The sequence below is a fragment of the Heterodontus francisci genome, chromosome 27 (assembly GCF_036365525.1).
Source record: "Heterodontus francisci isolate sHetFra1 chromosome 27, sHetFra1.hap1, whole genome shotgun sequence".
Lineage (NCBI taxonomy): Eukaryota > Metazoa > Chordata > Chondrichthyes > Heterodontiformes > Heterodontidae > Heterodontus > Heterodontus francisci.
In genome coordinates this window covers 67,512,526-67,540,243 of record NC_090397.1, presented here as the reverse complement: position 1 = coordinate 67,540,243, position 27,718 = coordinate 67,512,526, and the positions used below count along the sequence as shown (strand labels likewise).

The 27,718-nt window shown below is 43.7% G+C and overlaps 1 protein-coding gene across 5 annotated transcripts in view; it reads right to left on the bottom strand.

Annotated features, from left to right (window-relative positions):
* Window positions 1-213: 213 nt before the first annotated feature.
* prkcq (protein kinase C, theta) overlaps window positions 214-27,718 on the bottom strand; it is a 207,429-nt gene continuing 179,924 nt past the window's right edge. For all 5 annotated transcript variants that reach the window (XM_068059524.1, XM_068059525.1, XM_068059526.1 and 2 more), the window contains exons 15-18: window positions 21,118-21,256; window positions 11,558-11,746; window positions 8,864-8,992; window positions 214-2,675 (exon numbers count right to left, since the gene is read on the bottom strand). In XM_068059524.1, coding sequence (XP_067915625.1) covers window positions 2,520-2,675; window positions 8,864-8,992; window positions 11,558-11,746; window positions 21,118-21,256 — 613 coding nt within the window. In that variant the 3' untranslated portion in view covers window positions 214-2,519. The remainder of the gene's footprint in view (window positions 2,676-8,863; window positions 8,993-11,557; window positions 11,747-21,117; window positions 21,257-27,718) is intronic.

Here is a 27,718-nt window from a genome sequence, read left to right as displayed (position 1 = left end):
CAGCACATTCCAGAGCATGACAACTCAACCCAACTAAGACAAATCCTGTGCTCATTCAAAATCCACAAGTGAGTGCCATCTAGCAGGAATCACTAGATTCCGATCAGAAACAGGAACACTTTTTGATTTTCCCACCTAAGCTTAGGGGCACGATTGCCAGTGCATTCCCTCCTCCCCCCCCCCCCTCCGCCACCCTATTCCCCCCACCGCCCATTCACCCTGGCACAAGTCAGGGATCAAACCTGAAACATTATGGTGCAATATTGCACCAGAATGCACTTTTGTCTACTGACTCATTGACCTTGCACTGCTGTTTTACACTGTTGTAGCTGAGGTCAAGATTTTATTTACGAACGGCCTTGACCGCTACACTTCACAGCAAGACCCTGACAGTCACAGAGCCAAGGCCAGTGAACAGACAGCAGTGCCCACAAACAGCATTAAATGTCGATCTCCACAACAAAATGGTAAAACTCCTGAATGCATTCTGCTCCAAATGGGTGAGCAAAGTATTTTAATGACAAACCTCAAGAGCGTGGAAAGTAATTGTGAGGATTGCAGGGTTAATGCAAGCATTTACAGATAATATATAATACAAAACTTGCCTTCATGATAATAAAAATGCACAGTGCATTCAGTAACAAGCTAAGATAATTGTAATGTCTCCACTCGGGTAGCTCCTAAGGTAAGAGCAATGTCAGGTACCATTTGTAATGAAGTAATGCCACTTAAAAATAATACTCCTTGAAGGCCCAAAAGTGCAGAACAGCAGTAATGTTGGAAAGAATAGAAGGGGAGATGAGACTAATCAACTTTGGGTTTTAAAAATCTGTAGATATAAAGTGGAAGGAAAGTCTTCCATTGTCCTGGGAAAGATTGACTTAGAGGAGGTGGTGGTGTGTTATTCCTGATTTCACCACCGTTAGGATGCAGCAAGAATGAAGGGCGTTGGATGACATTGTATTGGAGCTTAGGAGAAAATTCAGAGAAAAAAATTCCAGAGTAGTGTTGCTTAATAATTGAAAAAGGTTACAATAGAGAAATGTTACAGGTAAAAGGTGAGATCACTATGTAAGTAATTACTACTTCAGTTATGTTTGGGTTATGTGAAAATAGTTGACTGAACAACAATCCATGACCCTTTTTATTGGGTTGTCCCACCTAAATTCCTGAAGAGTAGACCCTCTACAAATGTCTATACATTTCACATTTCATCCCTTACTTCAAGATGACACACTGTCCAATACATGCAAGTTTCCCTGTGTTGTCCCGTTCCAGTCCTGCTTATTTTCCTTGTTTCCAGTGCATGATTAATCTGAGTTGCCCGACAGTTCTGGAGATTTGTTGCCAATGTCACACTAATGATATTCCTGATACATTTCAATATGTTCTGGCTTTTGCAAAGTTCATGGAAGCGTATTTGTTCCATCCAATATCAACAGCACATTAATATGGCCTGGTAAAAATGTTCATATCTTCTTCCAGTCGCACGCTATTGCTCTCACCAGGCAGATACTGAATGTAATTAATGGAACCATGGTGACTAGCCCTGGCAACGCTGACTTGATGACCTCAATGATAGAAGAAAAGCTTACATGCAGAGCGATTTCCTGGCACACAAATGATAAGATAAAGAAAGCTGAATTTCTACAGCTTGTGTAATCTTAGTCACCCTGTTGCCAAGAAGATATTAAAATCTTCCCATCTTGTTGAGTACTTTGTTCCATTTTCTTCACTTATCTTTGTTGCTCACCATGTGTATTGATGCGAAAGGCTGAACCTTCACCTCTATTGTAAAAGGAATGGCCTGATTTACTGGTTGTAGTTCTGGGGAGATGGGTGGAATTTTGGTCTTCCAGGTTACTATTAGGCAGCAATCCCACTACGTCAGTGGTCTAATATGTGAAAAATTACAATTATTAAATAATCCCACCGTAGCTGTGTGTGCTTTGCTCTTTGGGTTGTTAGTTTGAACAGGAATGAGTTTGTGAATTCTTCTTTCAACCGGCCCTGCACCAGTTCACTGTGAGCCCTGTCAATACTTGAGATTGAAGTGTTATCACATGCACACAACCGAAAAACAAAATACTTTCCAAGAAACAGCAGTTATTTTCATTCTTGCTCCATGGCGAGTCACATGGAAATGAATGCTTTAAAAAACACTTAATCAAAAGCTAAATGTTTCGACATGCAGTGTTGTTCTCAGTTCTTCAGCGATTGTGCTCAAAGATTATAGACATCACGTTTAGGCACATCTGCCTAGTCCTCCTAGTCCAAAAAAAAAAATTAGAATCTCTTCTCAGAGGCTATGGATGTTCTCACAAAATGGCTTTCAACATAGATATCCAGGAACATTCTGGTATATTTAACATACATGATACCTCTATTTCATGCCACAGGTTTAACACAGAATTTAGCGATCACTATGTTTAAGAAAATGCTGTCATCACAGGTGAATGCAAAACGTCAAATTCTTCAGTGTTACAGAGGTAAGATATTCTGGGATTGTCATTTCATCTTCATGAAAGTATTCTCTCCATTTTGGGGTTAGTGAATGAAAAATTGTTGAACATGTTTTGGTCCATGCTGTTGATGAGGGTCCTGTCAGCACAAGACAGCTTGGGTTTCTCATTCAAAAATTCTTTGTCAAAGTTGCTGCAGTCACTTGTTGATTTCTATTAAATAAAAATAATTAAAACATTTGAGAATCTGACATGCCTATCTTCAATAACCCATTATGAGGTATAGGATGTAGGAATATACAGGATTTTTAAACAGACCATTGCCAGGTACCCATACTGTGCATTACTCAGTCTCTTGTGTCCCTTAATTGATTCTTCAAGTATCTATCCAACTCCTTCCTGCATAAATAACATTATTTGTCTTTGCTGCTTCTTGGGCAATCTGCTTCATTTATTTACCACCTCTGTGTAAAATAGTGAAACCTAAACGGTTTGACTCATATTCCCTCTTAGTTTGTGTTTAGAAGAGGGAAAAATGGACCAGATAGGAGAGTTCTCTTACAGTGGGTAGCTGGGATGAATTTTGTTTCCAACCATCTAATTGACTTCCCTGTCCAACAGTGCCCATCATTAAGTCAGCTGAATTTTACCAGCCCCCCGACATCGGGGGATGTGGCGGGGAGGCCTGGAAAATACTTCTGGGAGAGGTGTGCCATGGGCCCCGACGCCAGGAAGGGCCCACCTCATTTTTCCGATGGCGGTGAGGCCTCAGGGCAGCCCCCCACCTCCACCACTCAGCAGTGGAGCCTTAATTTAAATATTTAAATTATGAATGCATAAACACTGATCTTGGCCGGACAGCTGTCCCACGCTGATATTCCAGCCAGTGGCCGGAACTCCTGCGCCTTCGGATCTCTGTTTGGGGATCCGAGGCATAACACTGGTGGGGAGGGGGTGAAGGAGTGAAGTTTTCAGGGCAGGGGGTGGGAAGTGGGAAAACGTTTCCTATTGGTTGCGGGGATGGTGGGAAGGGGTTGAGGGTCAAAGGATATAAAGTTCGGGGGGAGAAGTTCAGGTTCTGAATTATCTTTCTTTTGGAGGGAGAAGGCAATTTATATATAGATTACTAATGGGGGCGGGGGTGTGTGGGAGATGGGATTCAAAGTTGCATTAACATTTTAATTTTATTACCCGGCGACCGGGACCTGTAAAAGTTCAAATGTAACTGAAGGGCTTGAAGCCCTTCAAAAATGGCACTGGCACCTGTGTGGTGGCACCGAATGCCATTGCCGGGGATGGAGTACCCACTCCCTCTAAGTCATCGGGGGCAGGCGTTCCGCCCCCTCCATGTTAATGAGCCGCTGCGTGAAATAACGCAGCCGCTCTGCAGTACACGTCTCATGCATGTGCCGCGCACTTTTTTCAGCTCAGTGCCACAGTATTTCGTAGAAAGGGCTTTCTATCAAGTAATTGTTTTTTTATATCATTACCTACTCTACCACGTGTCAATGTATTGGAGGGAATAAGTAGGTGCTGTTACGCTGACTTGCTCCTTAACAGCCACTGTCACTGCTATGGTTGATCCTGAAGAGAAGGTACAGTCCCTCTATGGAACTGAGTGCCAAAATGCAACTTGCCATTGCGGCAAAACAGCAGCAGAAATGAAGGTCATTATGTATTTGAATTTGTCAGCAAATGTGACATTATTTTACTGACCATTAAGTGAATGAAGACTGCATTTATAATTAACTTGCAGTTGGATCATTCTTCAAGGCTGAAACCATATTGTCCAAATAGAATGGTTGTTATACATTTCAGGGCTGCCTCAGATCACTCTTGTAAGTGACCGGAGTATCTTAAATTCAGGGGAGCATCAATATTGCTCAAAATTAAGTTAAATGATAGCATTACCAGGAGTATTACTACAGAACCCCCTTGACATCTGAACTGGATATCACATTTTTTACATAACTCCTCTCATTCACTTCAACTTTTCAGTAGCTAAAGATGGAACATTAGTCTGTGTCTGGCCTGTGCTATACCTGACCTAGGGATGTTTGATGGGTAATGTATCTGCAGAAAGCACAAAAACTCACTCAAATTATGTAAATAACAGCATAAAGACTGCAGTATAACTAACTAATTTGAAATGAGGTTTTATCATTTCATTGAATGAGAAATTATAATGTCTTGGTTTTAGCTGGAAATTCCTCCATACATTACATTTCTCCCCCAGGGAAAGTCGCAATGGTTACATAATCTTGCCTGTGGGGTAAATGTAATGCATGGAGGAATTTCTCGTGGCATCGTTATCCCGTCGCCGTTTTGCTAATACAATCAGCAGTGAAATTTGGTATTTTGCTTTAATATGGTTATGTTGTGTTTTAAAAAAATTCTTTTCATGGGATGTGGGCGTCGCTGGCAAGCCCAGGATTTGTTGCCCATCTCTAATTGCCCTTGACAACTGAGTGGCTTGCTAGGGCCATTTCAGAAGGCAGTTAAGAGTCAACCGCATTTCTGTAGGTGTGGAGTCACATGTAGACCAGACGAGGTAAGGATGACAGATTTCTTTCAGAAACAGATGAGATTTTATGACCGTCGATAATAGATTCATGGCACCATTACTGAGACTAACTTCCAATTCCAGTTTTTTTTAATTAACTGAATTTAAATTTCACCAGCTGCCACAGTGGGATTTGAACCCATGTCCCCCAGGACACTGTATTTCTAGTACAGTGACATTACCACCATGCAACCGTTTCCCCTGTGAGGTAATCAAGTTACACCTCCAGCAGTATTAGCATTTGTTTCAGCTTCGCAATTTGCAAACTTTAAAAAAAAAAGCTAGTCAGCCCACACAACCTTTGAGCAGAGTTCACCATTGGGGTCCTGGGAGTGGTCATTGCACTTGAAGGAACACAAGTTTAAAGGGAGCATTCTGGCTCTTTTAACCAGTCTGCACATTTGTAACCACAGAGAAAGATAGAAGAACTTGTATTGCTAAAGCACCTTTCAGGGTGTTCCAGAGTGCTTCAATGCTAATTATATAGAGTATATTCACGATTGTAATGTAGGGAAATGCAGCAGCCAATCTCCACACAGCAAGGTCTCACAAACAGCAATGAGATGACTGACCAGATTTTTAAAAATGTTGTTGGTTGAGGGATGAATAATGACCAGGACACTGGGAGAACTCCCCCACTGTTCTTTCTACAGTGTCATGGCATCTTTTACATCCACTGGAGAGACCAGACTTTGATTTAATGGCCCAGGGTTTCAACTGTGGGCTCAATCTGGAAGTTACAACAGAAACTGTGCCCAAAATTGTGCCCATTTTGATAGTCAAACACATCTTCAAATCCAATTAGAACATGGCCAAAGTCCACATGGGCATAAATTAGCATAATAGTCTGATCGTTTCTAAGGAAACGCCAAACTTACGCCACTATATTTCAACTTTGAGTCTTAAAATTTAACGTTAAACCTCATTTAACAATAATTCATGCATGTTAGGCACAGCATGTTTAAGAACTTGCAATTGGGGAAAGTCTTCAATTTTTACTGGGACTTGTGCTTTGTCATAAAAATGCATTCAAAGAAACTGATAATACACAGCAAATCCCAGTAAGTTGAATAAAAAAAAAAAAATTCATATCAAAAGACCAGAGAAATGACTGTTTCCTGCAGTGCCTGAAAATCTGGTCACAATATTGAAAGATACCTGCCTGGACAGCGCAATTGGAGGATACTTGTATTTGAAAGTTTGTGGGGGGTGGTGGGGGAGGGCCGGAGAGATGGTGATGGCCAATTTTGTGGGTGGCATTTCATTTGGAAGTGAGGTTTGACAGACAGATTTTTAAAAATGTGCAGTTGTTTCTGCCTCAGCTAGCCCGTTTCAAAGTATTCCATGCTCCAAAATCCCTCTGTGTAAATTTCTCCTAATCTTTCTTCTCACTCTCTCTTGGTAACAATTTTAAATTGATGACCCCCTCATCATTGATTCTTCAGCCAGAAGTGATATTCATTCAATATTCACCCTATCAACACCCTCCAAGAAAGTAAGTAACTACTGGTCGATACATTTGATTTTGTTGTTTTGTGCACATGGACATTCAAGTTGGAGGAGACCCTTTTTTTGGCTGGTCGTGTGAACATTCGGAATAGATGTACACCATTCATAGTCAGTGGGTGGAAACTCTAGAAGGTATATTGAATTTCAGGTGTCAAATCCCTTTACGGTCCAGGGGATGTGGAGCCTTCTGTCTAGGAGTTCCAGTAATCTAGAGGTGTTGAGAATGTTAGCACACATGGGGCGGGGTGGAAATCAAATACAGACCTCTTTATTAAGCTACCTGTTGATGTATCTAAACAAGAACAATGAGCCAACTTGTGAGTACACTACCAAAAAATGTTATTTTGAGGAAATACAATGCAATAATTTGAACCATAATTGAAAAAGTGTTTGCTATTTTCAGAGGCTCATGCATATTTGTTAACAGTTCAATGTGAGGAAATGCACCAATGAATGTTTTTTTATGTTCTCAGTAATGCGGACACTTTGATTTTCTTAGCCTTTCAAGATCACTCCATGACCCTAGTATATTTGGCATGACTTGTCCTTCTAAATGTCACACAAGATCTTTCAACTTCCTGTTCTTTTACTCTATTTATATTTGCAAGCAGAGTTCGAACCACCTGCTTGACTTTCAAAGGACTACAAGTAAAAGTCCGTATAAACAGCTGCTGGGTGATAAAATGTATGAGGTTCCTGCACAGCTCAGATGTAGCTGCTTTCTTTCAACCTTCAGATTGCGGATGGGTCCAGAGCAAATGCAGTCTCATTGGGCTGAATTTTTTTTTAGATTTTCAACTCACTCTCTGCAACACTGGAAGAAGCACTGAAATTAAAGCTGGCTGTTTAGATCTTTTATTGTTTTATTTTATTGTTGTGACATTAACACTGAGAAAGTAAAATAACCAATATTAACATTTTGAATATTTCTGTTTTGCCTTCTCTTTCCTTTCCCTTTTTTTAAACCTCTATTTTCTGATTGTGTAGTTTTCATTTCAACTTTAATTTTTTTAGACCTGAAAACATTTTTGACTTGTTTTCCTTTGCGTTCTGGGAATAAGGATATGAGGCCAATAAAATGGGGGAGGGGTTGATTTGTCTCGAATTGGCTAAAAGATAACTCCAAAGGTTAATTATTAAGCCAGTCGAATGCCAGGATCCTAAAGGTTAGCTAGGTCACATCATAGCCATATCAGGTCAATCTTGAATGTGTTTTTATGTGTGTTAAAACGTGGATTGCTGCAGGCTGAATTATCTCATCTGCAGCAGCCAGTCACATCAGAACAAGGTAATAGTTTTGGTCAAAAAATCCCCACCCCATATTTGAATGTGATTTCCCCTAGGGTTTACACAGAGACTCATCCCGCATCAATTCATTGTCTGGACTGGTGGGGGGAGGAATGCATTTATAATGATATTGATTGTTGGCATTTGAAAGGACAGATCTATTTGGTAATGTGAATAACAAGTGAAACCTGGGTCTTGTTAAACAGAGGAAAAGCTGCTGTGCATTAAAGCAGATACCAAAATAGGGCTACTGGTAACGATGGCAAGAAAGTCATGTTGTGCTATGTGGTGCAGCACTGGCCTGTGACGTGCCACTGAAATCTCTATTCTGATGTGTGCCATCTTGCATTGTGGACACAGCCAAATATAACAGTGAGGGTTGAGGCTGCCTTTCAGTTGAGGGTCAGATTGGTGTTTAGTACGTGTGGCTCTGACCTGCAGAAGCAGCTGCAAAGTGACTTTGCATGTTAATCTGTTAATTGGCCTTTAGCCTGCTCTCTGCCTCTGATTAACAGATGCCATTTCCCTTCACAACCCTTTGTGGGTTTGGTGTAGTTGGCTTTCTAAAGGTTATATAAACCCTTTCTGCCGGAATATGCCACCTGCCCTTCCCTCCCTTTACGTGCTTAGCATAGACACAGTTCTCACTATTCCACCTTTCACCATCAATTAGAGGGGATGACAGAGAAACGGGGAACTGCTGTTTCCCAGTTTGCAGCCATTTTCTGGTGCTTTCTGTGCTCAGGCAGCTCGTGCAAGGCATTCCACAGTGTCTGTGCTTTTGAATAAACTGAACGGTGTAACAAAGGACTGGTGTGAAACTGTACATTCAGCCAAGAAAAGGTCAACAGTGCTCATGTTTCTGAATCACTTTTGTAATGAGAGTCTTCAATAAAATTCTAATTGGTATTTTCTACTTCACCTCATTATGAGATTTACTAATACATAGGGGAAAAAGAATAACTGAACAAGAAAATTGACATGATGTGAAAACTGGGTGGGTGAGAAAGAAAAACAAACTCAAATCAAACCATTGTCTTACCACAATTGGTTTAAAAGGCGGTTCCAATTCCCTGTTTTCCAGTGCCTGCCAGTTAATATCCCGGAAAAAGGCATGCTGTCGAATGTTTCCTTTAATACCAAGTCTCTTCTCTGGCTCCCTAACAAAGAGCTAAAACAAGCACACAGGAGTCAATATCTCCAATAGACCTGGTTTTCAACAATAACATATGTAAGTTCAGCCAACTGTGTACTCTGAGTTAACTTAAAAACATTTGTTCATACATGACATAAAAACATTAACTGGGTAATAAATCTTCAGAGCCTGCAGTTTGATTTGTCCTTTTTAAAAATCAATGTTACCTACTGAAAAAATATTTCACTTTAGAAAACATTTATTTTATCTTCCTGTTGTTGTCTTCCCTCAACTCCCGAGGTCAATGACTCCATGCTGCAGTGCCACCAACCCTTCAGTATGTTGACCAAGCGGCCGTGCTTCATGCCGGAGACAGGCCAGTGAATGTCAGCAGGCTATTCGACTGTGTGTAGCATCACAGCCAAACACAGTCCTCATCCAGTGTGCACCTTCCAGCAGCAGACGCGAGCAGGGGCCATGGCTGATTATTCCCTTCTTCTTCTTCTTCTTAGGCAGTCCCTTGGGAACGAGGATGATTTTCTTCCAGTCCCGGGTTGTGGGTGTTTAGGTGACTGAATCGTCCCATTCTAGATCCACACACTCTGCCACAGGTGGGGCAGGTGGTGTTTGGTGAGGCGAGTGAATGGGATGCTCGAATTTCCGAACGCTCCTGCTGCTGTTTGCACTTGGTCGCTGCCTGGGCACGGCGACGGTGTTCAAACTGGCTGGCACCTTCGCAGATGCTTCTTCTCCATTTTGGGCGGTCTCGGGCAACAGATTCCCACGAATTAGTGGAGATGTCACATTTTTTCAGGGAGGCTTTCAGGACATCCTTGTAGTGTTTCCTGTGCCCTCCTGGTAGCCTCTTGACGTAACTGAGCTCGGAGTAGAAAGATTGTTTTGGGAGTTGTGTGTCAGGCATGCGGACAATGTGGCCGTCCAACGTAACTGACTAGCCATGACCAGTGTCTCGATACTGCGGATGTTGGTCTGAGAGAGGACACTGATGTTGGAGCACTTGTCCTGCCACTGAATTTGCAGGATCTTGCAGAGGCACTACTGGTGCTATTTCTCCAGGACTATTCCCTACACTAGCCCAGGGACACCAGCACTAACTATGGCACCACAACTGTTTCTATGGCTGAGAGCACAAACTGGAGATTAGACCCAAGACCTTCCTGGTCTGTAGAACTAAAAATCCACACCTTACTGTATTTGCCAACTGAATGGAGCAGGACGGAGCCTTGCTACTGATATTCCATTTTTGTTAGTATGTACCGATTCATGAAAGGAGGCATTGGCTCCCGATTTCACTCAATGACTTCCACTTATGCATAAGATTACATAGGATACATGACACGCAAACAGATCATTTGGCCCAACCAGCCCATGCTGGGGTTTATGCTCCATTCGAGCCTCCTCCCAGCTTTCCTTATCTAAATCTATCATCGTAACCCTCTATTCTCTTCTCCCTCATGTACTTGTCTCGCTTCCCCTTAAATACATCGAAACTATTCACTTTAACTACTCCCTACGGCAGTGAGTTCCACATTCTCACCCCTTCTTTGGGTAAAGAGGTTTCTTCTGAATTCCCTATTGGATTTCTTGGTGACTATCTTATATCAATGGCCTGTAGTGATACTCTTCTCCACAAGTGGAAACATTCTCTCTGTATCCACTCTATCAAAACCTTTCATAATTTTAAAGATCTCTATTAGGTTACCATTCAGCCTTCTTTTGTTTTTAAAAAGAGTTGAGACCCAGCCTATTCATGCTTTCCTGATATGTATACCCACACATTTCTGGTACCACCCTTGTAAATCTTCTCTGCACCCTCTCCAGTGCCTTTATATCCTTTTTATAGTTTGGCAACCAGAACTGCACGCAGTACTCTAACAGTAGTTGAACCAAGGTTCGATACAGGTATAGAATAACTACCTTTACTTTTCAATTATAAAGCAGCTTCATGTAGCAGAGGGTCTCAGAGCACCTGACCCTGAGTTTCTAGCTCTATCATTGGCAGAAACTGAGATTGAAAACAAGAGCTTCGATTAATGCTTTACTTCAGAAAACCAGGCAGTGAAGGATAGAACTGAAGCCAATCTTCACACTTTTTTTATAAGCATTCTTTACAGAGATACACATTACAACATGCACGCCCAAACCCAACAACCACAATTTCAGTCTCTTCCTATTTATAGGAGCACCAGTGAATCGTCAGCACCTCCATACAATTGAAGGCAATTAACAATCAGCACTGCATGCACAGACTGCATGGTCAGTGATCTCCATTCCCACCATATACAATTAAGGACATTAAATATTGAATCGCATTTTCCAGCATGTACACTTGATTAGTCTTAACTTCATACTGAAGAAAACTGTAATTATGGAACCCTGCAACTTGCTTTGCACAGACAAATCTATCTTAAACAATCGGCAAAGGCATAGCAGAGTTAATAATGAATGAAAATGTATGCATTCATTTTTAATGAAAGGGAACTAGGGCAATATTGACATTGGGATTTATTTGGAACATTAAGGGTGGCTGAGTACTCACACCATTAAACAAGATGAAACCATGTTTAAGAAAACTCTTACTCTGACTAGAATGTCTCTTCCTTCTTTGCTCAGCCAGCGAGGGTAGACAGGGTCATCTGTGCGGATGGATTGAAAGAGTTCATCCTCATCACCACCGTGGAACGGAGACTGGCCAATCAGCATCTCATAGAGGAGAACTCCGAATGACCACCAGTCTACTGACATACTATACTTACGTCCCAGCAGGATCTGTGCAGTGGAAGATATTTAGAATGGTAGTCAGAACTTACAGCACACACCTTAGTGATATCATCAGTAAAGATCTTTAGTATCCGCCAAAACCGCAAGGAATGAATCTGAAGTATCAATTTCAGAGCCGTGCAATCCTTATACTTTGATTCTGCCCCCTTTCATGCTTAATGTTGTTTATTGGGGAATGTTGCCAAACAGGGAAGATGGTTCTTAATGTGAAATGTAAACATGTCCTATAATTATTTGTAAAATTAAGTTTGTTCTTGATGCAAGATACTACAATTTTAGAAGGAACAATTCTTGCATGATGATCACATCCTATTACATCTCTGAGAAATGCCTCAAAAGTACTTAATGTACAATGACTGACCATGAAGTGCAGTGACTGACATCCCAGTATTTGCAAACGTAACAACAACCAGTCTCCTGCCATAATTTCAGCAGGACGCTGGCGGAGAAAGGTAAATGGCCAAATGTGCCATTTTCCAGTAGGTTCCGTGGTTTTCCCCTACTGGAGTTACACAAGTTAAGATTCCACAATGAGATCAATGACTCGCTAATCTGTTCTTTGTGGTTTTGGGTGAGGGAGGAATGTTGGCCAGTACACAGAGAGGGTATCCTGCTCTTTCTTGGTTAGTGCATTGGGATTTTTTAACATGTATAAAGCCGAGTCCCCAAGCTTCTGGTGGGTGAGTTGCTGGAGCTGTGAGGCTGCGGTGCTAACCACTGCGCTGCCCATAATGGTCATTTGTTCCTTTGAACTTTTCCCACTTTAAATTAGGGCCAGAATTTTACGTTGGGTGGGAGGCTCTTAATTGGCCTTGGCAGGACTTCCACCCCTCTGAGGCAGGAAGTCCCATCTCCACGAGCTGCCGGTCAATCAGTGGCTGACAGCTACTGCTGGGACTGCAACTAGCTTCAGCAGCAAGAGGGACGCTGGTCCAGGAAACACAGTATGTGTCTGGGGCCTCGCCAGGAACAATTGGTGCAGGAGGGGTGGGGGGTGTCGGTTGGGGGGAGTGTTGTGTAGTGGGGGCGGCTGGGTCATTGTGGGAGGGGGCCTCCGTGGGGCACAGGGAATTACCTTGAACGCCTCCCCGTCACAGACTGTTTATCAAACCCACCTGGAGAGACATCGAGTGGCATCCGACTATGAGAGATTCTGGGACACCTTACCATCCAGAAATATCCCACCAGATTATGACAGTTATTTTTGTTGGTAAAATACCAGCAGCGGCGGGAGGAGGCCCTTACGTAGCAGTTAATTAGCCACTTAAGGGCTTTGGCCATTGGTGGGCTGCTTCTTGCTGTCGCTGCCCCTCAAATTTGTGGCGGGAAGGAGTGGGAAATGGTCCCCCCATCTCCCACTCAATTTTACGACTTCCCCCTTGCCACCAGCCACTCCTGTGGTGGGTGCAGGAGGGGGGAACATAGAATTCTAGTCTAGTGTCCATCTGCCCTGCCCCCACCCAATATAAACACCTTTAAACCAAAACTGAAGGTCATCTAACCACAACTTCTTGATTTTCCTCCTCTTTTACCTTTCAACCTCTTGTGGTGTCCTGCACTTAGACTTCCTAATAAAACTAAAAGCTTACTGCAATTCTTTTATCTATCAACAGCTGAATTATAATGCCACTTGAAAAGCAACATAGTATTGAGAACATAACATTCTGTTCTGTCTTTGCTCATCAGTGTACATTATACATTAATATGTAAAAAGCAAGTTATATGTTGTCATAAGTTTATTTTTTAATTAAGAGGTCTGTGTGCCTTTAGGATTGAGGAAGAAATGACTTTCTGAGAACATTGAATGCTAAACTGGGTGGAGCACAGACTGCAAGGCAATTTGTATCCAAGCAACAGGAAGATTTTACAACAGTCTTGTAACTTGGACTGTTGAAAACTTTTAGTTTCAGTTCTGCAGTGTGAAACAGAAGAGAGAGCTGTGAGCTGTGATTTGATGATAAACCAGAGAAAAGACCTATTCTCTCTGAAAATATGCTTTGCGATTCATGGAAAGAAGTGCTACATTTAAGGTGTGGTTTCGACCTGCCAGAAAGAGGAGTTGCTACACTCTGTGGAGAACACTGCTTTAAGAAAGGAAGCTTTGTGTTTTGGGTGTATTAAGCATGCCCACCCAATGTTTAATACATAGAATTACATGGAATTTGCAGCAAAGAAACAGACCATTTCTCCCACCTAGTCTGTGTCGCTATTTATGCTCCACACAAGAGGCTGGATTTTATGTTATTCCCCGCAGGGAGAGCACTTAATCGGGCAGGATGGTGGTGGGTGAGGACCCCGCACCTTCCCGCCTCCTTCCCAATTCAGTCCATGGCAGGAAGGCCTGTGGACAGCCTTCCCACCCCGCCATCAACGGAGGTCTTTAAGTGGGCAATTAATGCCCAATTAAGGCCTCATCCCATCGCTGCTGATACTAGTTCAGTGGTGGGTGGGCCTGTCTCCACACAGGGAGCATGACAAGCAAACCCGTGCAGGTTGCTTGGTAGCTCCTTGGGCAGGGGGTGGGGGAGCACTCCACAGTGGCACTGCTCAGTAAAGGAACTGCCACCTCTGATTGGCCAGCAGCTCTCAGTGGGTGGAACTTCTGTCCTTAATCCCAGGGAAGACCTGCTGCTGCCCAGTTAAGTCCCCGATTGGCATATGATGCAGTGGGTCTTCCAGAAAAGAAACAAGGTGGGGCCCTCGCTGGCTCTTCAGCTGGTAGCCAAGACCCCATCGCCTAAATAAAATACCGCCCGAGCCTCCTTCCACCCTGCTTCATCTATCTTTTTTTTTATTCGTTCACGGGATGTGGGCGTCACTGGCCAGGCCAGCGTTTATTGCCCATCCGTAATTGCCCTTGAGAAGGTGGTGGTGAGCTGCCTTCTTGAACTGCTGCAGTCCATGTGGGGTAGGTACACTCACAGTGCTGTTAGGAAGGGAGTTCCAGGATTTTGACCCAGTGACAGTGAAGGAACGGCGATATAGTTCCAAGTTAGGATGGTGTGTGACTTGGAGGGGAACTTGCAGGTGGTGGTGTTCCCATGTATTTGCTGCCCTGTCCTTCTAGTTGGTGGAGGTCGCGGGTTTGGAAGGTGCTGTCTAAGGAGCCTTGGTGCATTGCTGCAGTGCATCTTGTAGATGGTACACACTGCTGCCACTGTGCGTCGGTGGTGGAGGGAGTGAATGTTTGTAGATGGGGTGCCAATCAAGCGGGCTGCTTTGTCCTGGATGGTGTCGAGCTTCTTGAGTGTTGTTGGAGCTGCACCCATCCAGGCAAGTGGAGAGTATTCCATCACACTCCTGACTTGTGCCTTCTAGATTGTGGACAGGTTTTGGGGAGTCAGGAGGTGAGTTACTTGCCTCAGGATTCCTAGCCTCTGACCTGCTCTTGTAGCCATGGTATTTATATGGCTTCTCCAGTTCAGTTTTCGGTCAATGGTAGCCCCTAGGATGTTGATAGTGGGGGATTCAGCGATGGTAATGCCGTTGAATGTCAAGGGGAGATGGTTAGATTCTCTCTTGTTGGAGATGGTCATTGCCTGGCACTTGTGTCGTGCGAATGTTACTTGCCACTTATCAGCCCAAGCCTGGATATTGTCCAGGTCTTGCTGCATTTCTACATGGACTGCTTCAGTATCTGAGGAGTCGATAATGGTGCAGAACATTGTGCAATCATCAGCGAACATCCCGACTTCTGACCTTATGACTGAAGGAAGGTCATTGATGAAGCAGCTGAATATGGTTGGGCCTAGGACACTACCCTGAGGTACTCCTGCAGTGATGTCCTGGAGCTCAGATGATTGACCTCCAACAACCACAACCATCTTCCTTTGCGCTAGGTATGACTCCAGCCAGCGGAGGGTTTTCCCCCTGATTCCCATTGACCTCAGTTTTGCTAGGGCTCCTTGATGCCATACTCGGTCAAATGCTGCCTTGATGTCAAGGGCAGTCACTCTCACCTCACCTCTTGAGTTCAGCTCTTTTGTCCATGTGTGAACCAAGGCTGTCATGAGGTCAGGAGCTGAGTGGCCCTGGCGGAGCCCAAACTGAGCATCACTGAGCAGGTTGTTGCGAAGCAAGTGCCGCTTGATGGCACTGTTGATGACACCTTCCATCACTTTACTGATGATTGAGAGTAGGCTAATGGGGCGGTAGTTGGCCGGGTTGGACTTGTCCTGCTTTTTGTGTACAGGACATACCTGGGCAATTTTCCACATTGCAGGGTAGATGTCAGTGTTGTCGCTGTACTGGAACAGCTTGGCTAGGGTGCGGCAAGTTCTGGAGCATAGGTCTTCAGTACTATTGCCAGAATATTGTCAGGGCCCATAGCCTTTGCAGTATCCAGTGCCTTCAGTCATTTCTTGATATCACGTGGAGTGAATTGAATTGGCTGAAGTTTGGCATCTATGATGCTGGGGACTTCAGGAGGAGGCCGAGATGCATCATCAACTCGATACTTCTGGCTGAAGATTGTTGCAAATGCTTCAGCTTTGTCTTTTGCACTGATATGCTGGGCTCCCCCATCATTGAGGATGGGGATATTTGTGGAGCCACCTCCTCCAGTTAGTTGTTTAATTGTCCACCACCATTCACGGCTGGATGTGGCAGGACTGCAGAGCTTAGATCTGATCCGTTGGTTATGGGATCGCTTAGCTCTGTCTAATGCATGCTGCTTACGCAGTTTGGCACGCAGATAGTCCTGTGTTGTAACTTCACCAGGTTGAACCTCATTTTGAGGCATGCCTGGTGCTGCTCCTGGTATGCCCTCCTGCACTCGTCATTGAACCAGGGTTGGTCTCCTGGCTTGATGGTAATGGTAGAGTGGGGGATATGCCGGGCCATGAGGTTACAGATTGTGGTTGAGTACAATTCTGCTGCTGCTGATGGCCCACAGCGCCTCATGGATGCCCAGTTTTGCATTGCTAGATCCGCTCGAAATCTACCCCATTCAGCACGGTGATAGTGCCACACAACACGATGGACGGTATCCTCAATGTGAAGGCGGGACTTCGTCTCCACAAGGACTGTGCGGTGGTCACTGCTACCAATACTGTCATGGACAGATGCATCTGCGGCAGGCAGATTGGTGAGGACGAGGTCGAGTATGTTGTTCCCTCGTGTTGGTTCCCTCACCACCTGCTGCAGACACAGTCTAGCAGCCATGTCCTTTAGGACTCGGCCAGCTCGGTCAGTAGTGGTGCTACCGAGCCACTCATGGTGATGGACATTGAAGTCCCCCACCTAGAGTACATTTTGTGCCCTTGCCACCCTCAGTGCTTCCTCCAAGTGCTGCTCAACATGGAGGAGTACTGAGTCATCAGCTGAGGGAGGGCGGTAGGTGGTAATCAGTAGGAGGTTACCTTGCCCATATTTGACCTGATGCCATGAGACTTCATGAGGTCCGGAGTCGATGTTGAGGACTCCCAGGGCAACTCCCTCCCTACTGTATACCACTGTGCCACCACCTCTGCTGGGTCTGTCCTGCCGGTGGGACAGGACATACCCGGGGATGGTGATGGCAGTGTCTGGGACATTGTCTGTAATGTATGATTCCGTGAGGATGACTATGTCAGGCTGTTGCTTGACTAGTCTGTGGGACAGCTCTCCCAACTTTGGCACAAGCCCCCAGATGTTAGTAAGGAGGACTTTGCAGGGTCGACAGGGCTGGGTTTGCCCTTGTTGTTTCTGGTGCTTTGGTCGATGCCGGGTGGTCCGTCCGGTTTCATTCCTTTTTATAGACTTTGTAGCGGTTAGTTACAACTGAGTGGCTTGCTCGGCCATTTCAGAGGGCATGTAAGAGTTAACCATATTGCTGTGGGTCTGGAGTCACATGTAGGCCAGACCAGGTAAGGACAGCAGATTTCCTCCCCTAAAGGACATTCGTGAACCAGATGGGTTTTTATAACAATCGACAGTGGTTTCATGGCCATCATTAGACTAGCTTTTTTTTAATCCCAGATTTTTTTTATTAACTTCAAATTCCACCTTTTGCTGTGGTGGGATTCGAACCCATGTCCCCAGAGAAATACCCTGGTTCTCTGGGTTACTAGTCCAGTGATAATACCACTACGCCACCGCCTACCCTCATCAATATGTTCTTCTATTCCTTTCACCGCCAGCTTCCCTTTTAAATGCATCCATGTTATTCACCTCAATCACTCCCTTTGATAATCAGTTTTACATACTCATCACTCTCTGGGTAAAGACGTTTCTCCTGAATTCCCTATTGGATTAATTAGTAATTATCCTAGATTATGACCCTTATTCTTGGACTCCCCCATGAGTGGAAATAACTTCTCTTTTCCTACCCTACAAAACTCCTTCACAATTTTTAAAAATTGGTTCTCACCCCCTGCCCCCCCACAACACATTCAATAATGGAATTATGGAATAGTGCAGCTGTATAAAACGCTAGTTAGGCCACAGCTGGTCTACTGTGTACAGTTCTGGGCACCACACTGTAGGAAGGATATGATTGCACTGGAGAGGGTGCAGAGGAGATTCACCAGGATGTTGCCTGGGCTGGAGCATTTCAGCTATGAAGAGAGACTGGATAGGCGAGGGTTGTTTTCCCTGGAGCAGAGAAGGCTGAGGGGGGACCTGATCGAGGTGTACAAGATTATGAGGGGCATAGATAGGGTAGATAGGAAGAGACTTTTTCCCTTAGCAGAGGTGTCAATACCAAGGGGCATAGATTTAAGGTAAGGGGCAGGAGGTTTAGAGGGGATTTGAGGAAAAATATTTTCACCCAGAGGTTGGTTGGAATCTGGAACACACTGCCTGAAGGGGTGGTAGAGGCAGGAACCCTCACAACATTTAATATGAGCACTTGAAATGCCATAGCAGACAAGGCTATGGGCCAAGTGCTGGAAAATGGGATTAGAATAGTTAGGTGCTTGATGGCTGGCACGGACACGATGGACCAAAGGGCCTGTTTCTGTGCTGTATAACTCTATGACTCTAGGAGGTGGCCATTTGGCCCATCGAATTTGTGCTCCTTCTGTTGAAGATAAATCCAGTTAGTCCCACTCCCGCACTCTTTCCCTATATCCCTGCACCTTTTTCTCCCTCAAATATTTATCTAATTTCCTTTTGAAGGCTATGATCGAATCTGTGTCCACCACCCTATCAGGCAATGCATTCCAAATCCTAACTACTCGTTATAAATAAGGTGTTTGCTCATGTTGCTTCTGTTTTTTTTTAACCCATCAATTTAAATCTATGCACTCTGGGCACAGGCATTGGAAACCATTTCTATTCATTTACTCAGTCTTTCAGCATAGTGCTCTGAACCTAATATCAGCCTTCAAGCATTAATAGCTACAGCATAAACCAATACCTTGCAACTCAAGGTATAACTGTCAAGGTTAACATTTAATTTTTGTCTTTAATTAAATTGTAGTCCCTTATGGACTAACAATTTATTCCTCCAATAATTAAGAGCAAGCTTAGTCAATGTGAGCACATCAGTCTGATGAAGCATTTCAACTAAAACATATCCCTCTGTTTCTCTTTCAGATGCTGACCGACCTGCTGTGTAGCCACACCTTACCATTGACTCAGTATTTATTTGGTGACAATCTATTCCACAATAGATCTATTGATTTCTTTGACTAAACTATATCTTTGACCTCCTTGTCTCGAGAGACAATGGGTAAGCGCCTGGAGGTGGTCAGTGGTTTGTGAAACTATAATAAGCTTTGTAAAATAACAAGGCCATTATAAAGTCTTTGTGAAACTTTAAACTTTCAAAGCTTTGGTTGTGCACATGATTGGAGCAAATTGTAAACAGCAAATGAAAGCATAATTCATTTCTGTTTAGTATTGTTAGTGCTTTATGTTTTAAAATTATTCAGCAGCAGCTGGAGAATGTTTTAAATGAGTTGAGAAATTGGATTGTATGATGTATCACAAAAGATGGCAGTTAGGTTAAAGTCTAGAAATTTAAACTATTGTTTTAAAATTTTCTGAATTATGCTTTCATAACTTAAAGTTATATAGCGCCATTAACTTAAGAAAAAGTCCCAAGCCACAGGAACATTATAAAACAAAATTAGACACCAAGCCACATAGAGGTATTAGTTCATATGACCAAAAACTTGGTCAAAAAGGTTGGTTTTAGGGAGGGTCTTAAAGGAGGAAAGTGAGCTAGAGAGGCTGAGAGGTGTAAGGAGGGAATTCTGGAGTTTGGGGCCTCGGCACCTTAAGGCATGGCTGCCATTGGTGGAGTGATAGGGTTGTTTTCCTTACAGCAGAGAAGGCTGAGGGGGGGCCTTAATTGGGGCATAAAAATTATGAGGTGCATTGATAGGTTAGATAGGAAGAAACCTTTTCCCTTAGTGGAGGGGTCAATAACCAGGGGGCATAGATTTAAGGTAAGGGACAGGAGGTTTGGAGGGGATCTGAGGAAAAATGTTTTCACCCAGAGGGTGGTTGGAATCTGGAACGCACTGCCTGAAGGAGTAGTAGAGGTAGGAACCCTCACAACATTTAAAAAGTATTTAGATGAGCACTTGAAACGCCATAGCATACAAGGCTCTGGGCCAAGTGCTGGAAAATGGGATTAGAATAGATAGGTGCTTGATGACCTGCATGGACATGATGGGCCGAAGGGCCTGTTTCTGTGCTGTATAACTCTATGACTCTATGACTATGATTAAAATCGGGAATGCTCAAGAGGCTAGAATTAGAGGAGCGCGGATATCTTGGAGGGATGTGGGGCTGGAGAAGATTACAGAGAAAGGGAGGGGTGAGGCCATGGAGGGATTTGTAAACAAGGATGAGAATTTTAAAATCAAGGCGTTGTTTGACTAGGAGCCAATGTAGTTCAGCGAGCACAGGGGTGATGTGTGAACGGGACCTGGTCAGGTTAAGACCTGGGAAGCAGAGGTTTTGTTGACATCAGGATCTTGGAGGGTAGAATGTGGGAGACCAGCCAGGAGTGTTTTGGAATAGTCAAGTCACAGATATCGAAGGCATGAATGAGGGTTTCAACAGATGAGCTGAGACAGTGGCGGAGTTGGGCAATGTTCAGGAGGTGAAAATAGGCAGTTTTAGTGATGGCGCGAATATGTGGTCAGAAGCTCATCTTGGGGTCAAATATGACAGGAAGGTTGTAAACAGACTGGTTTAGTCTCAATATATTGCCAGGGAGAGGGATGGAGTCAGTAGCCGGGGATCATAGTTTGAAGCGAGGAGCGAAAACTATGGCTCCAGTCTTCCCAATATTTAATTGGAAATCATATTCCATTTACAATTTGCTTCCATCATGTGCACATCCAAAGTTATTAAAGTATAAATTGCACAAGGACTTTAACGGTTGCAGTCACGGTAACTGCAATGGTAATAGATACACTAACCTCTGGAGCTATATAATCTGGGGTTCCACAGAATGTACTGGTCCTTGCATCATTGAGAATATTTTCCTTACACATTCCAAAATCTGCAATTTTAATGTGGCCATCTCTGTCCAGCAGAACATTGTCCAACTTCAGATCTCTAAAAAAAAACATTAGGGAGGGAAGTATTCAATGTTAAAAAATGAAATATGAACATCTGCACACATCAACTACATAAACACATGTAGATACATACACCTGGACTGTACCTGTATGTATGCATACATACTGAGAGGTATATATACACAGATTAGATACATACTCCAGTCTTTTCAGTTATGTAGATATACACACATACAAGTACATTTGCTTACTCAGAAACAGAGAGAAACACAGATACAGAGGGATTATAAAGATGCACAAATTTTGGCGGTCTCTAATATATATACACCTTTAATGGTGTACATTGGGAAGACCACTGAGTTAGGAATTATGGGAGACTAAAACTGCTAAAATAAATTTTGATTGCAATGTTTATTCCTCCCTCATAATTTTAAGTCTTCCCCTCCTTTTTTAAGCCCTCAGCCTTTACTTGGTTTACCATGTTTATTATTATTTATTTAGCTAATACAAATCCTCAAAGCCAAGCAATGGCCTCCTTGTTTGTTGAGTTTAAGGCGATTAGTCCACCACTTAGTCCGTAGAGGGGACACTCCTCCGTAACGTGCAGCATTGTTTGTGTCTCTGCACAAATGCACAAGGGGTTTGTACTGAGGCCCCAGTGGTGGAGGTCAGCTGCACAGGGGCCCTGGCTTGTCCTGAACCTGTTTAGCAAGGACCACTCTCACCAAGATAGTTCAAAGCCTGCCATTCAACAGCTGGGATTAGTCACAAGGAACTTGTTAATAACTTCCTGTGTTTCCCATTCCTTGATCTAAAGGATATCTGCTGGTAGATCTAGCTCAGGAAGGTTGCTCCACATGGGGAGCAGAGATGGAAAGAGTGCAGTAGGTGGATTGAACATGTTATTATGGAGTGGTAGGTGAGTTCAGCACGGATGGTTTCAACCAGCTTGTAGGTTTTCGTCAAGCATGTTTATTCATTGTTACCTTTAGTGTTGATTTATCAAAAACACTATAGAGTAAGGTTTCTGATTGTGCATTCCTGGAACAGACCCTTGCCCACCAGGATTGCACACTAGGAAAATCTTCATGTGATTTCCCAATTCACGCTTCTGGTGGCTGAGGCCAGAGTCGGGCTTTGCAATCAGAAACTTTACCCTATAAGACCATTGTGCCCATCGACCTGGCTCCTTCAGTCCACATACAATCTAGCCCCCATCATGGACCATCCTCTTAATAGCCCAAGTGAAAGCTCTGCTTAAGTTTCCAATATATCCATATAAGGTAAGAAAACAAAATATCCATCCTCACACCTTCAACACTGCTCTGCTGTTATTTACTTACAAGATGCCCTCCACTAGCACCTTAGGAACCATTGTGTCCTTTACAAAAACAAGGGAAAGAAGTCTGACTGTTCAAACTACAGAGGCATCACCTTACTCTCCATTGCAGGCAAAATCTTGGCCAGAATGCTTCTAAATAGATTTGTTCCAGCCTTGGCTGAAGAAAGCCCTCCAGAAAGTCAGTGCAGATTCAGACCTAATAGGGGAACTACAGACATGATTTTTGTGTTAAGACAGATCCAGGAGAAGTGCAGAGAACAAAACATGAGCCTGTTCGCTACTTTTGTAGATCTCATTAAGGCGTTCGATACAGTCAGCCGGGACAGACTTTGGAAGTTCCTGTCTAGATTGGGGAGACCTCCAAGGTTCTTCGTCATTCTCAGTCAACTGCACAAAGGTCAGAAAGGTCAGGTTAAGCAGAATGGAGTCCTCTCAGACAGCTTCCTATCTCCAAAGGTGTTAAGCAAAGGTGTGTTCTGACAAGAACCTTTTCTCGATTTTCTTCAATATGGTGTTTCAAGGGGCAAAGGCAAGCTTGTCAGAGGGCATCTACATCAGCTTCTGAACAGACGGCAGTCTATTCAACCTGTGATGACTACTGGCACATACCAAAACCACAGAAGAGCTTATCGTGGAGCTTCTGTTTGTTGACGATTGCGCCCTTCTGGTACATGGGGAGGAGGCAATGCAAGTGCCAGGCAATAACCATCTCCAATAAAAGAGAATCTAACCATCTCCCCTTGATATTCAATGGCATTACCGTCACTGAATCCCCCACTATCAATATCCTGGGGGTTACCATTGACCAGAAACTGAACTGGACCAGCCACAAATGATGTGGCTACAAGAGCAGGTCAGAGACTGGGAATTCTGTGGCGAGTAACCCACCTCCTAACTCCCCAAAGCTTATTGACCATCTACAAGGCACAAGTCAGGAGTGTGATGGAATACTTTCCACTTGCCTGGATGAGTGTGGCTCCAACAACACTCACGAAGCTTGACACCATCCAGGACAAAGCAGCCAGCTTGATGGGCACCCCATCCACCACCTTCAACATTCATTCCCTCCACCACTGATGCACAGTGCCAGCAGTGTGTACCATCTGCAAGATGCACTGCAGCAACTCATTAGGCCTCCTTTGACAGCACCTTCCAAACCCACAATCTCTACCACCTAGAAGGACAAGAACAGCAGATGCATGGGAACACCACCACCTGCAAGTTCCAACTCACACACCATCCTGACTTGGAAATATACCACTGTTCCTTTACTGTTGCTGGATCAAAATCCTGGAACTCCCTACCTAACAGCACTGTGGTGTACCCGAACCAGATGGACTGCAACGGTTCAGTAAGGTGGATCACTACCCCTATGTTAATATTCTCAAGGGCACTTAGGGATGGGCAACAAATGTTGGTGTTGCCTGTGATGCCCACATCCCATGGAAGAATTAAAAAAAAAACACCTTACAAATGCATTTGCCTTTATTAGCCTAAAGGAAATAGAAGTGCTGTACCAACCATGGCCCGAGGGAATTGCAATCCACTGCAGATCAGCATTGACAGCAGCAGCCTCAATGCAGTAGAACAGTTTACCTATCTAGGTAGAATTATTTCAATTGGCGCCACTGTCAGCAAGGACAGTGTCCAAGGCCAACAGCTCCTTTGGCTGCCTCTCAAAGTGTGTTTGGCGGAACCATTCACTACGCATCGCTACCAAAAGTATACAGAGCAACTGTCATCACCACCCTCTTGCTTTTGTACTGAAAACAAATGTGACTGTTGGAACGCTTCCATCAACGCTGTCTTTGATCCATCAAGAACATCAGATGACAGGACAACATCACAAATAATGAAGTCCACAACATAGTCAATCTGCCCAGCATTGAATGCATTCTCTTACAATGTACAACTGCCCTGGGCCGGACATGTGTCACGCATGGATGATTCTAAAATGCCAAAAGCAGTGCTTTATGGTGAACTATACTTTGGTAAGCGAGATTGAGGTGCACCTCATAAACAGTTTAAAGACTAGCTGAAAAGACAGCTCTCTGGCTGACATTGACCAATGGGTGTGGAAGCAGGAGGCTGCAGACAGAGACAGTGGGCACACAACAACCAGGAAAACAGCCTACACGTACAAAACAAACAGACGGGAAGCTGCCGAAGAAAGGCGCTGACAACGGAAGGAATCTGCTTATGGCAGAGCCCCTTCCAAACCATGACGTCTTGTGCCCCATCTGCTCTAGAGCCTGCTGGTCAAGACAAGAACTGGCCTCTTCAGTCATCAACGATCATGCCAATTACCACAGAGACGAGCCCTCCCGTGATCTTTGTGAAGAATCTGCCATCAGCATCCTCATCGCAATCAGCAATTGCATTTGCCAAACATTTTTTCAGCTCTTTTGCAGCATTTACTGCTCACTGCCGATTGAATGTGCCATGCTGAAGATGGCAGGGCAGAAACATGCATCAGACCTCTCTCTAATGCACTGCTTCTGAACACTAACAGGCAATGCCATTTTCAAAATCAATTTACATTTTGTGCTTTAGCTTTGCAGCTTGCACAAAAAGAATTATTTTACAAAATTGGGCAGGACAGAAACTCTCCTGGCAATAGGGCCGGGTTAAAATGATTATTGTATTCAGCGGAATTAGAGTAAATAGCATACAGATGTCAGGGTCAAATTACAAAAGAGGAAAGTAATAGAAGCCAATCCGAGAAGCTTTTCATTAGGGCACATTGACTTAGTTTCAGATCAGAATCGTTAATGGGCAGTGTTGTGATCCTCTTGGATTTAAAAAGAACCCAAGAGTCTGAAATAAAAGCAAAAAGTGCCGCATATTACAATAGGCTTCAAACAGGTTCACCTGGGGATTGAAGGACAAGGTTTGTGTCAGAATTCTGATCAAAGGTTTGTCTCTGAAACAATGACCCATCTTTGTCCTTTCTCAGATGCGGTCAGACGGTGTATTTCCCATATTTTATTTATACTTGCAGAAATCTCTGAAAGGGAGAGGGATTGAATATTTCTTTTTAGAAACTACATCATTGTTATTCCACTGGTTTCAATGCAACAAATATTGGGTGCATTTTACAATGGGCAGGTGACCCACATTGCCAGGTCACGGAAACTGACAATTACAACCAACATGTCCTGATTGCGGGATAGAATATGCACTAATGTGCTGCAATTGGGTATTTTGAAATCAATACTTTGATTAAGTTGCTGTGATCCCACCTCCCACCAAATAATGTTACATGATGCATATTGGGTGAAATTGGTCTTGGTAACAATTCAGTTTGTGGTAACACATAATAGGTGATTCTAAGCCTCCATTCCCAGGAGTTTAGAAGAATGAGAAGTGATCAAATTTATCCCTGTACTTTCTGCAACTACCACTAAAGCCTAGAAATGATGGTTTGCAAGATTGACATAATTACTCTCCACATACTTATATGACATGTTCTATTTGAACAGAGAATCACAGAATCATTACAGTGCAGAAGGAGGCCATTCGCCCATTGTGCCCGTACTGGTTCTCTAAAAGAGCAAATCCCTCAGTTCCATTCCTCTGCCTTCTCCCTGTAATCGTGCACTTTCTTCCTTTTCATAACAGTCTAATTCCCTTTTGAATGTTTCAATTGAACCTGCCTCCACCACACTCTCAGGCAGCGCATTCCAGACCTTAACCACGCGCTGCGTGAAGACGTTTTTCCTCATCTCACTTTTGCTTCTCTCACCCAATACTTTAAATCTGTGCCCTCTTGTTCTCGATCCTTTCACGAGTGGGAACAGTTTCTCTCTATCTACTCTGTCCAGACCCCTCATGATTTTGAATATCTCTATCGAATCGCTTCTCAGCCTTCTCTTCTCCACTGAAAACAGTCCCAACTTCTCCAATCTGTCTTCATGACTGAAGTTCCTCATCCCTGGAACCGTTCTCCTGAATCTTTTCTGTACTCTCTCCAATGCCCTCACTTTTTTCTCAAAGTATGCCGCCCAAAATTGGATGCAATACTCCAACTGAGGCCAAACTAGTGTCTTATACAAGTTCAGCATAACGTCCATGCTCTTGTACTCTATGTCCCTATTAATAAAGCTCAGGACACTGTGTGCTTTATTAACCGTTCTCGCAACTATCCTGCCACCTTCAATGACTTATGCACATATACACCCAGGCCCCTCTGCGCCTGCATCCCCTTTAGAATTGTACCCTTTATTTTATATTGTCTATCCCATGTTCTTGCTACCAAACTGAAGCACTTCACAATTCTCTGCATTGAACTTCATCTGCCACATGTCTGCCCATTCCACCAACTTGTCTATCTCCTTTTGGAATTCTACATTATCCTCCTCACAATTCACAAGGCTTCCAAGTTTTGTATCAACTGCAAACTTTGAAACTGTGCCCTGTACACCAAGGACTAGGTCATTAATATATATCAGGAAAAGCAAGGGTCCCAATACTGACCCCTAGGGAACTCCACTACAAACCTTCTTACAGCCCGAAAAACATCCATTAACTACTACTGTCACTCAGTCAATTTCATATCCATGTTGCTAACGTCCCTTTTATTCCCTGAGCTACAGGTTTGCTCACAAGTCTGTTGTGTGGCACTGTATCAGACGCCTTTTGAAAGTCCATGTATACCACCACATCATCAGCAATGCCTTCATCAGCTCTCTCTGTTACCTGCTCAAAAAAACTCCAGCAAGTTAGTTAAACATGATTTTCCTTTAAGAAATTCTTGCTGGCTTTCCTTAATTAACCCACATTTGTGCATATGACAATTTTGTGCCGAATTATTTTTTCTCGAAGTCTCCCCACCACCGAAGTTAAACTGACTGGCCTGTTGTTGCTGGGCTTATCTTTACACCCTTTTTTGAACAAGGGTGTAACATTTGCAATTCTCCAGTCCTCTGGCACCAGCCCAAGTCTAAGGAAGACTGAAAAATTATGGCCAGTGCCTCCGTGATTTCCATGCTCACTTCCCTCAGTATCCTTGGATGCATCTCATCTGTTCCTGGTGCTTTATCCACTTTAAGTACAGACAGCCTATCTAATACTTCCGCTTTATCAATTTTAAACCCCTCTAGTGTCTGAATTACCTCCCCTTTCACCAATGCTTGGGTTGCATCTTCTTCCTTGGTA